At 46.0% G+C, this 12,608-nt stretch overlaps 1 protein-coding gene across 1 annotated transcript in view; it reads left to right on the forward strand.

The window, feature by feature from the left end:
* RB1 (RB transcriptional corepressor 1) overlaps positions 1 to 12,608 on the forward strand; it is a 1,127,005-nt gene that overhangs the window by 29,812 nt on the left and 1,084,585 nt on the right. The window contains exon 3 of the mRNA XM_078657333.1: positions 7,381 to 7,493. Within this exon, the coding sequence (XP_078513459.1) occupies positions 7,381 to 7,493 (113 nt within the window). The remainder of the gene's footprint in view (positions 1 to 7,380; positions 7,494 to 12,608) is intronic.

Consider the following 12,608-nt stretch of genomic DNA (forward strand, 5'->3'; position numbering starts at 1 on the left):
TCCACCACTTCCTGCACAAACTACCTATCCCTCTATCTTCTTTTCTATCTATTCTATGCATCGCTCACCTGTCTATTATCCGTGCCACATAATTCCACTACACAAAACACTCCACCCCCCACAATTCCACAACTAACTATTTCAGTTCAACCCACAGAATTCCACACCTCATACATACATACATACATACACTACACTCCAAACCAAAACACATAGGTAAAAGATGTTGTCATTTACAACGCCAATAGCTCTGACTCTGCCAAATGCGAGACCTATTGCATTGCAAATGCTTGTTTAAAAGTACGAATGATGACTTGAATGGTTGCTCTGAGTTTTTGGTTCAGAGTCCGGAAGATCCTGGACAATGGTTACTGCCCAGACTTTGCGCCTATTTGGGATTCCCCGGGTACCCCAGATTTTTTGCAGGAATAAGTTAAATCTTCAATTAGGAGGGCCTTATCTGCTATCTGGGGGGAGATGTCCTCGGTACAGGGGGTACTACCCTGTGAACTATTAAAAACTAGGACTGGGCGATCATTATCGAGGTTCAAATATCTGCAGCTGTGTTTCTGGCTTTCAAGTGTCACTCAAGAGATGGGGAGCACTTGGGAAGATGAGTCGGTATTACAGGTTGTGAGGCGTAAAGTAAGGAGGTTGCTGTCTGGTACTGGACCTTTTTGGATGCCTAGGATAGAAAAAAAGTGGCGCCACGGCCAGTATGGGAAAGAATCAGACCGGGGACAGAGTTACAATTCATGTGGCAAACATCTGTGAAGTTATTGTATTCTGTGATCAAGCCAGCTAATCTAAAGCGAGATCACTACTTTACTATTCACAGGCTATACTGGACCCCTCAAAAGGTTGCAAAGTTTGTACAGGACCTGACTCCCCAGATGTATAAGGTGTGACCTTTTAAAAGCTAACAATGAAAAATTTTTCTTCACCTGTCCCAGGATTAGAAGACTCTGATAGAATATCAAGAATTTTGTAAAAGGCCTCTTGGAGGTCAGTGTCAAACTAAGCCTTGAGCTGGTTCTGATGTGAGTGGATATGGTCGTGCATAGCCTTCTGAGTAGAGCACAGAGGGGCTTGTTGTTTTATCTGGGAGAGAGATTTGCAAGCGCTGGACAGATCCATCGCCACCCTCCGAAATAGACTTGCTTAAAACAGTACACTGGACTTGTTGGTTGGACACTGCGGGTAAGCCTGTGGGATGCATAGGATATGGGCTATTATTTCTCAGGTGGAATGGTGTGTTGGTCCCGGAACCAGCAGGATGAATTGATTACACCGGGCGCCGTTATGGGTGACGGGTCATTCGGCTCAGTCGGTGCAGTGGGGCCAATGCAAATGCAGCAGCAGGCTCCAGGAATCTTTTACTATCCCTACTGAAGCCTGATAGGGAGTCCACTTGCCTCTCCTCCTATCGGCCAGTAGCCATATTGTGTGCCAATTATAAAATACTTGGTAAAGGTCCTAGCGAATCGATACTTGAGTATACTTCCTATCCTCTTTCTCCCCCGACTAAAATGGATTTGTTCCAGGACGTAACCTGTCTAATAATATTAGCTGACTCTTTCATATGATGGATCAAGGCTCGGTACAATACCTGCAGATTGCATGTCTCATATTGGACATCGAGAAGGCCTTTGATTCTTTATCTTGGGAGTACGCCTTTGAGGTTCCACAGGCAGTAGTCCTAGGCCAACAACCCGCTGATCTACATAAAGCTACTGTACACTAACCCGTCATTTAGGACACACCTTGGTCATCTGATTTCGCCTCCGGTTTGCAATAGGTTGAGGCGGGCATCAGGGCTGCCCTCTCTCCCCTATCCTCTTCATAATTGCAATGGAACGGTTGGCTTGTCGTCTGCACTTGGAAGGTCAGAGATGGTGTATCCCTCTTGACAAAATCACACATGCTGTGTTGCTCTGGGATATCTTGTTATTATATATCTGGGATTTGCCAGCAGACATGCCCTCAATATCGCCTACCTTCCGGGTCTTTGAGTAAGCAGCTAACCTCCGGGGGAACTGGGGGAAATTTTGTGTATTTTCATTTCCCTGCAATGCCCATCCACAGGTAATCCAAATGAACGACTTTCCACTAGCCTGGAGGACATTTGCGGTCCGTTATCTGGGGGGGTTCGTCTATACCGTTCTCAAAAAGATCTAACTGCGGTAAACTTAAAACGTGTCTACATAACCGTTAGATCTCAAATCTGCTTTTAGGTAACAGCTCCCACTGGCACTCACAGGCAGGATAGCGCTTTCTAAAATAATCGTCCTGTTCCCCCTCCTATAGTATTTTCTAAATGTACCAGTGTTTCCTCAACATAGCTCTTTCCAAAATTTAGATCAATTGTTGGGGGACTTGCAATGGCACAGTGGGGAGCGTCTAGTGGCTCTTCAAAAACTTAAGCTGCCAGTTGGTCAAGGTGGTCTTGGGTCACCATGCTTTTAAAGTTATTACCTAGCAGCACAACTCCAATGGTTATCCAGATGGTTGGTAGGAATACATCTCTACGAGACTAGCACAGGAAATGGTCCACTCCCCTTCTATATAATACACCAGCTCTTACACCCCACTATTAAGATAAATCGCTCCCGGTCCCTACACGGATGAATCCTCTGAAAATGTATATATACTCCAGCTTACGAGTAAAATCAGCCAAAAGTCCCCCAAAATACCCCTCCTTGGGACCACTAACGGGTGAGCAGCTGTTGGAATAGCATGCAAAATCTTTAGAAATGGTATGAGATCTCTTCCAAGATGCCCAGATGCTCACATTCGACAAAATTCGTCAGGATTACAATATTCCCATAGGACAGTTAGCAACATATGGGCAATTACTGGTGGCACTCCAGTCATTATGAGGAGCAGTAACTGAAGAACCCCCTACTTGAGCGGTGATACATACTCTATACCTCATGGAGGGTGGTCGACATCTCATCACATGGCTATATAAAGCCATTAGGGAGCACGCGGACATTTCTCTGTTTCACCTCTGCCGTCTCTATGAGGAGGACCTAACAAGACTTCTTTACAACACTGAGTGGTCTAGTGCCCTGCAGTCCTCAAAACTGTTTCGAGTAATGCTAGTTTAAAAAATATCCAATATATGATCTTTACATATATATGAGCTTACCTTACAACCTCTTGTCTAAATCGTATGTTCCCAGGAGCCAATTCCACTTGTCCTAGATGTTTCAGCCAGGTTGCCGACTTCCAACATATATTCTGGTCATGCGCTAGAATAGCAAGTTTTTGGCATGCAATCCATGCTTCATTGAGCACAATCACGGAACTCACAACATTAAACTCATGGGAGGCTACTGCCTTTGGTATTCCTCTTCCCCCAAAAAACATACGGTTCAGGTGAAATTCGCCAATCTTCCCTTACTGTTGGCCAAGTGTATACTAACTTTGCAATGGGAGGACCAACACCCCCAGCTCTCGCACTATGGCGTAAGGCACTACTTGGATGAGGGGGAGCAGAAAGCTCGGCACTGCATTGGGAGGATGCCCATCTTATACACCGGTTCCCTATTGCTGCTGCTTGGGATACTTACTATGCTTATACAAAATGAGGAACTGACTGGAGAGAATGCCCTTCCTCACCAAACAAAATCTTTAGACATCGGGTCACCCTCTCTGCCCATTATAATACATCTGAGTTCATTACCGCTCCACAACCCCCCTAGTTCTCCCAAGTTTTGCAACCCAATCCTAATTTTTATTATTCATTGAGTCCCCCTCATCCTTAAGTGTGAGCCAGTGCAACTCACTCCTGTAAGATGTTAATGTTTCATCCTTCTACAAATGGTATTGTCTACAATTGAAAATGTCTCATCCTATAATAATTACCATCATCTATCATTGATAATTTGTTAATGTCCTATCCGGCAACAATCTCTATTATCTACAGTTGATTAAACCCCAATAAAATGTGTTTAATAGCAAATGCAGTGGGCCTGGGGAACAACAATATGTGTAAAATAGCCTTAGTTTGCAGAAGCATTGGTGATATGAGGACAAAGAAAAACCCTGCTCGGTTTAGGAAAGAGTTCAAGAATCACTTTTTTAAGTAGCACATCATCAAACATTATCCACTCACTCCTTGACTGTCTTCTTGCCTTTGTCTGTACATCGCTCCACTGTCTTTTGGCTAGGTGTGTTCCATATAAATAATTCACATGAATACAAGCTTTCATAAATGCATACATAATGATTTTAGAGTGAATCTGCGGTGTTTTTGTTTCTGATATTTTTTGTTAGGGCTCGCCTATTCTATCCCGTAAGTATTGAATAGGCGAGATTATAGTAAGTGGTCCGAAAAGTCTACCTAGCTGCGGATCGCGTACAGTTCATGTGAGCTAGCCGCGTGCACATCATCGCCAGCCACAGCACACACCACCATTTGTCTGTGCCTCTGCATCAGACTTCAAAGGCTGCCGCTCCCCACATGAGACTTTAAAGGAATGCACTCCCCCGCCCCTGCCACAGCAATGCCGAGAGCTTATTTTTTTTCCTACATGGCTCGTTACTTATTCCTCTGGGTCACATTATACTTTCTTCTCTGACTCGTGCTTTTTTCGTCGGATCGTGCATTTTTTTCCCCACTCTTTCGTCTGCTAGTGCTTTTTTCCCCACTCTTTTGTCGGCTCGAGAATCCCCTCCCCCACTCTTTCGTCTGCTCATGCTCCCCCCACTCTTTCTCAGTGCATTTTCCCCCACTCTTTCTTAGTGCTTCCCCCCCCCCCACTCTTTCGTCGTGCTTGTTTTTCCTCACTCATTCGTCGTGCTTTCCCCCACCACACTTTTTCCTCTGGCTCCCGCTTTGGGTCATGCGTAACTTTTTTTTCTCTCTGGCACATCCTTTACTGTCTCTTTCTTTCTTCTCTCTCATTTGCTAACCCCTTACTGTACCTTTGCTCTATTTTTTTGTCTCACTGGCTTAAGCTTTACTTTTGTGTGAATCTCTCTGTCCCTCTCTTTCACGCATTACTTTTGTGTCGGTCTCTCTCCAGCCCACACTTTGCTTTTGTCTCGCTCTGGCTCAAACTTTACATTTGTGTCTCACTCTCTGGCAGTTACTTTTTCCCCCCTCTCTTTTTGGCTTCCGTGTGTAATTTTTTTTCTCTCTGGCTCCGACGTTACTTTATTTCTCTCTTTCACTGGCTCAAGCTTTACTTCATTCTCTCTGGCTGGCTCACGCTTTACTTTATTCTCTCTCAGGCTGCTTCATGCTTTACTTTATTCTCTCTCAGTCTGTTACTTTATTATCTCTTTCCACTCTTTCGTCGGATCATGCATTTTTCCCCCCCACTCTTTCGTCTGCTACTGCTTCCCCCGCCCACTCTTTCGTCGGCTCGAGTTTGCCCCCTCCTCTTTCGTCGGCTCGCGCTCCCCCCCTCTCTTTCGTCGGCTCGCGCTCCCCCCACTCTTTCTCAGTGCATTTTTCCCCCCACTATTTCTTAGTGCTTTTTCCCCCACTTATTCGTCGTGCTTTCCCCCACCACACTTTTTCCTCTGGCTCCCGCTTTTTTTTCTCTCTTTGGGTCATGCATAATTTTTTTTTCTCTCTGGCACATCCTTTACTGTCTCTTTCTTTCTTCTCTCTCTTTTGCTAACCCAATACTGTACTTTTGCTCTATTTTTTTGTCTCACTGGCTTAAGCTTTACATTTGTGTAAATCTCTCTCTGTCCCTCTCGTTCACGCATTACTTTTGTGTCGGTCTCTCTCCAGCCCACACTTTGCTTTTGTCTCGCTCTCGCTCTGGCTCAAGCTTTACTTTTGTGTCTCTCTCTGGCGGTTACTTTTTTCCCCCCTCTCTTTTTGGCTTCTGTGTTACTTTGTTTCTCTCTGGCTCCAGCGTTACTTTTTAGGTCTCGCGACCTATCGATGCGCGCAAGCGCATCGAGCGGAGCGAGAATTCAAGTAGCCAAAATCCTCGTGAAACCAAGGGCTTCTTGCGCTGCAGTTTTCTTTAAGTACACGTGAATCACGTGACAGCAAGCTCCTTCGTGCACGAGCTGGCCTGAGCCTTCTGCCTATCAGCCTGCCAGTTCTCCTCCCCTAATTATTCACTTCACTTGTGACTCCCCACATCAAGGCCTCAGCCTCCCTCCCTTGCCATTTGCTTCCTAACCAGCCTGCCTTGCATAATTGCATCAGACCCGACACTTCAAAGGAATGCGCCCCGAGAGCCACTTTCACGGCCGTGCATTTCTCTTCCTTCTTTACCTCATGTGAGGAAACCGCGCCACTCGCTGGGCGGCATTGGAACATGTGCCTAGGCTGCAAAATAATGAGGTGGAAGATGTGCTTATAAGGTCCCACAAGCGAGACCTATTGGCAATGCCAATGCTTGTTTCTCTCTTTCACTGGCTCACGCTTTACTTCATTCTCTCTGGCTGGCTCACGCTTTACTTTATTCTCTCTCTGGCTGGTTCACGCTTTACTTTATTCTCTCTGTTTGTTACTTTATTATCACTCTCCACTCTTTTGTCAGATCGTGCATTCCCCCCCCCCCCTCTTTCGTCTGCTAGTGCTTTTTTCCCCCCACTTTTTCGTCGGCTCGAGTATCCCCTCCCCCACTCTTTCGTCGGCTTGTGCTCCCCCCACTCTTTCTCAGTGCATTTCTTTCCCCACTTTCTTAGTGATTTTTTCCCCTCACCCTCACACACCCTCTCACCCACCCTCTGACCCTCACCCACCCTCTGACCTTCACCCAAACCTGACCCTCACACACTCTCTCACCCTCACACACCCTCACCCTCCCAACCCCCTCACCCCCCCACCCTCACACACCCTCACACTCACACACCCTCACCAGCATAGCATAACAAAACATAGCATATGACAGCAAAACATAGCATAGCAAAACAAAACAAAGCATAGGATAGCAAAACAAAACATAGCATGGCAAAACACAGCAAAGCATAGCATAACAAAACATAACAAAACATAGCCTAGCATAACATAACAAAGCATAGCAAAACAAAACATAGCATAGTATTCACAATAGTATTCACAATAAAGCAGGAAGCATCTCCAAAGAAAAATATTTCATGCAAACTAGCATATACTCGAATCAAGCATACCCAGACTTTAATCATTCAAACAAATATAACTTTCTCAGATAAAATCAGCAACAGAATCATTGTCAGTAGACCAGAGAAGTAAATCATATAGCTTCATATTATAAAGATGTCTCTGTATCATTTGTTATTCACTGTAGGGCTCAATTGCAGTTGTGGTCCTGGTCTGGTTGATCTTAACAGAAGCGCCTTGACCAAGGCCCCATAATGCCCTATAATGTTGTTTAAGATATGATTTTATTAAAAACCTTGTGTTTTTTATGTTTCCATTAGGAAAGGATTATCAGAAGTGAAAAGGTTTTGGGTATCTGCATTTTTCTGGCAGCTGTGGAATTAAATGACCTCACCTTCACAATTACAGAACTTTTGAAAAGTACACATCTAAAGTAAGTTTTGTGCAGAGTGCATGTTCACTTATGCTAATTATATTGGAGTATGAACGTGTTTGCGGTTTCTGCTGGACTCCTTCCTCCTAACTAACGAAATACACTTTCCAAAGGCCACTCACTGGCTTACCCTCTACATAGCACAGAAAGTGAGTTACGACATGTGTGCCTCCTTGGGCTATGTCCATCTATTTGCCTGCTGTCGGCCAACCTCAATACTTTTCTTTTTAGGTGTGGCCCAGTAACAGCCTTAACTGTCTTTCAAACCACTTTGTTTGCAAATAAATCCTAGTACAAACACAATCCTAAATATGTTCGCATAGCTCTCTTCATCCATTGGGTCAGTACAAGTGTCATTTGTATGGCACAGTGAGTCAGCCCACTTCAGCCACTTGCTCTCTTCACTGTAACAACATTGTGTTCTTCCACATGTACAGATCCACGCGAAATGTATCCACTTGAGTGCCAGGGCTGACACATTGATCTCTGATTTTATGTCTGCTCTTTTATTTTTTTTACATGTTTTTAAATTTTATTTTTGGAATGGTTAATTTTATTTGCAGATTTGTGCACGCCTACTTTAGATTTCAGCATTTTTTACTTTCTATTAAGTTTAATGCATATGTTTTCAAAAGAAGAAAAATTGGCCAATGCCCATTTTTTCCCCCAAATCTGTTTTATTTTCATACGAAGAACAGAAAAAGGGCCTATGTATACACAGCGTGGATCCCACAACCCTATGTAGGGCCGCCCGCGTTATTTAGGGGAGGCATGGGAAGCATAACAAAAGCACACCGATGTAGTGTTTACACATCATGTCGCCTACAACCCCTGTTGGGCTGGCCGCGTGTTGCCTATGCCATAGTGTTGAGTTGGGATCGTGGGGAAAGTTCAAGACCCATAATTAACATGGAAATTATCGTAACAAGAGATGAAAAGAAGGAGATAGACAAGAAGCCTATAGAAAGGAGGAAAATAAAGAATAGACAGATAGAGAGCGGCAAGAGGGTTGGTGGGCCAAGAAGAAGTAGGATTTCTATGACCTGGGTGCCGGTTTAAGACCGAGGTGGCAGGGGGAAAAGATAGCGGGCAGGGGGAGAGCAAGGGGAGCAGGCAGTATTCGTCAATCCGTCCATTGACCAGTGCCTGTGTAATAGAAAGCAATGAGCGAGGCCATTATGGTGATGCAATCAGTCTGCGGGTTCAGGTGGGGCTATCGCATCTTCGAAGAGGCGTAGGGCTCAGAGTTTCGGGGGCAGGTGACGCTTGTGTTCTATTTTACAGAGATATTTAACCAGGGGTTGCCAAATTTTGGTTAAGTGGGTGTCGCGAGGCTGCAAGCACGCTGTAAAAAGTTCCATAGTCACTACGTGCCATAGGCGCAAGAACCAAGCAGCAATGGGGGGGGTTTTCCGCTTTTTTCCAGTATAGTGCTACGAGTTGTTTAGCAGCCCCTAGCATATGGAGAGCAATGTACCAATCACTACGGGTGAGCGCTCTTAAATTATCGGGCTTAAGGCAAAGCAGAACCGTGGCTGTGGAATCAGGCAGCAGGAAGCCAAGTATCCCCTTAATATGACTAAGGACCTCCTTTCAGAACAGGGCCAGGATTGGTCATGCCCACCAAATGTGTATAAAGTCCCCCGGAGCGCTCAAACATCTCCAGCACAGCGGGGAGGCTGTGGGGAACATCCTGTGCAATCGAGTGGGTATATAGTACCACTGAGTCATGATCTTGTACGTAGTTTCTCGTTGTGACACGCTGCAATATACATTCGGTATGTCCCTCCATAGACCGCACGGTTAGCACCTGTTTCCATATTATTGAAATTCTCAAGAAAGTGCTGCCATACATTCCCTCGGATCTCCATCGGCCCACTATCTTTGCTCTGGTCACCTCGCGGCTTGACTATTGCAATGCATTAAACCTCAATGTCAGGAAAAGCTCCCTGAACAAGCTGCAGGTAGTGCAAAATGCTGCGGCAAGACTTATACTGAACATCCCTAAACCTCAGTCCATCAGGGAAGGAATCCATGCCTTGCAATGACTTCCGATCCGGAAGCACATTACCTTTAAGGCTCTGAAATTGGTGTACAAGGCCATGCATGACACAGGCTCCTCTCACCTTGCAACCTTGATCCACAGGTACACCCCTGGCAGAACCTTGAGGTCCTCCACTCAGAAGAAGCTTGTCTCGCCTAGGTTTCGTCGGTCCAGGTGGGATGACCGCTCATTTTCTGTGGCGGCGCCAGACTTTGGAACACTTTGCCTCTCTCTATCACTACGGCAAACTCACTTGCATCCTTTAAGAAGATCTTAAAAACCTTGCTTTTCGCCATGTAGCCGGTCAATGATTGCTTCCCCTTCGTCCTGCTTAGCGCCTTGACACATTTCTGGTTTAGCGTGCTTTATAAATTCCCATCCTATCCTATATGCTTCCCAGAGTTTCACCGGTGATGTCATGGACTGCTCATTTTCTTTAATATAGAAGTCTGTTCCTTTTAAAAAATCTTCTCTAATCTTAGGGATTTGCAAGTATGAGGGGTTAATGCGTATTGTACTACTGGTACGCTGCTTGCCGATTTTTTTAATCTCGCCCATATAGGGGAGTAATCAGATATTCCCCGGGGTAAGTGCCTCACTTCCTTAAAGCTCGACAGTTGAGATGGAAGTGCAACAAGGAGGTCAATCCGTGAAAGGCTCCCATGTACTCCGGAGTGAAAGGTGAACTCTTGAGGGACCATATTCAGCGCCCTCCAGATGTCTATCATTCCCATGGCACCCATAAACTCATGTCTGTGATTCATCAGTCCTCCTCGCTGGCAGTCGGTCTGTTGTGTCATTCAGTGTCCTATTGAAGTCCCCACCTAGGAGGAATTGACCTACTGGCAACTCCAGTAAGCATGTGTCCCAGAGCTGAGAACGTGGAGTTATGTAGTGATAGTGGAATGTATAGCGATATTATATTTATCGTTTCCCCCTCCTATCTTTCTGAGATTGCAGTGTATCTACCGCTTTTATCTATCCATGTTCTTTCTACTATTAGTGGGAATTGCTTCTTAAGGCATATTCCTGTGCTCCTGGATTCCGAGGTGAACCCCGAATGGACAATCATTTTATACCCCCCATCGCTCTAATGCTTTGCATGTCTTGCCCATTAGTTTGTTTTCCTGCAGGACTACGTCTGGGGAGTGCCATTTTAGGAACTGAAGAACTATACCTTGTTTAATTGTATCCCCCAAGCCATTCACGTTCTACGTCACTAGACTGATCTCAGGGCTGTGTGTATTAGTGATGGGGTGTAGGCACGTTTAAGCTGATTTCTTGTGGAGCTGCGGTCAGGATCGCCTCTGCCACCAGGGGGGTGGGTGGGGGGAGTTGTCTCAAGCAATGTTTGTGTTTGCCGCTTCCGGTGTGCAGTATTTATTATTATTGATGGTGGTGTAACTGGATCCGGATCAAGTGATGTGGAGTCCAAACAGTTTGAAAGAACAAAATCCCCTTCTAACCCATTTCCCAGTGAACAACCCCCCACCCCTGCCTGGCGGATTCACAACTACCCGCGTCCCCAACTTAGCAGAGCGCCGGTCATCCCTCCCTGGTTGTAAAAAATGTATGAGGTACCCTCGAACTCTCAGCCCTCAACCCCAAACAAAGGTTTGTGTCACCCCAACAATTATAATTATTTATCAGAGCGTTGGTTAGGTGGGCCCCTTTGGCCTTCATCGTCACCCATTATCCACTGTCAACTCAATGCCATCAACATCCCACCCCCGCCCCCCTCACCCAACACATCCATGAGGTCATTTTACTCAGTTGTATACCTCAAGATACTTTGGTTCCCAATATAAACAATTTAGTTCAGTTTTCCCTCCTCAGTTTTATCGGCGGTCTATATCTAGGGGCCCCTCCTGCATCAGTTCCACAGCCACTTCACTGGGTGGGGGAATTGTTATTTTTCTCTGCCTCCCACGATGTGTCCCAGGAGGGGAGCCCCCCACTGTGCGCCACCCCTCCAGTCATGCCCAGCCTGCCTCTGGCGAGTCAAAAAACAATGCTTTGCCTTTGTCTTCTATGCGCAGTTTTGCTGGGAAAATCATGGAGCATTTCAATCATTTCTTTTCGCAATGCTTGTTTGATCTCCAGGAAGATGCGTCTTGGCTTTTGTACCTTCAGGGTGAAGTCCGGGAAAAAGGTCATATTGGCATTTTCATATAGGACTGGTGCGGCAGAGGAGACTTATTGCAGTATCACACCACGGTCCCTGAAGTTAAAAGGAAGAGTGAGGATAGGCCTAGGCTGTGTGCCAGGTTCGAGGCCGCCCACCAGCACTCTGTGTGCTCTTTCCACCGAAAATAATTTTGAGAGACTCCTAGGCTGAAGGTATTTGAGGATGAGGTCCTCAACAAGAGACCCACGGCTGGCCCTTCTACCCACCGAAGGACTCCCAACATACGCTCATTATTGTGTTGTGATCTGCCCTCATAGTCTTCAATCCTTTCTTCAAGGTGTGCTGTAGTTGTTTGAAGCTCTTACACTTGGTCTTTGAGAATCTTAGTATCCTGCTGTGGTTCCGTCGCCAAACTCTCCACCTCTTTGACTCTAATATTCATATATGTAACATTGTCTATGCGTCCCTCCAGGGCGGTGCGAATCCCTGATCGCCGCCTTTATGTCCTTCAGGGAAATCATGTCGCCATCTGTTGACTGAGCGGGTGCACTTCACGCACCATTTTCGGTATTCCCCAGGCCCTTCTGCCCTTTGAGCAAGGCAAATTTGTCGAGCTTAGTCTAGTGAGCATTTGTCAACCCTCTAACCCCCATCAAGTACGCTAGGGGGTGTAGGGCCATTGGTGGGGAGATACAGGCTCCAGGATACTCTCTGACGCCTGCCACTGGAATGTATTAGTTTCTGTGCGGCCTGTCCGGTTTCTCCTGGTATTTTCAGATCCCCCACACCGGGTGGGCAGGTCGCGTTATTTGTTGGTTCTACTTTATCCCAAAACAGCTCGTCCGGGAGGATCTAGGGCTTTATTCCAGTAGGAGATGATATTATTGGGGCGGTTAGCTCCCCGTTCCAAGTGCTGCATTCAGGCTTAGAGGCTCTCCAGGGG

The sequence above is a fragment of the Lissotriton helveticus genome, chromosome 8, assembly GCF_964261635.1.
Source record: "Lissotriton helveticus chromosome 8, aLisHel1.1, whole genome shotgun sequence".
Taxonomy (NCBI): Eukaryota; Metazoa; Chordata; class Amphibia; order Caudata; family Salamandridae; genus Lissotriton; species Lissotriton helveticus.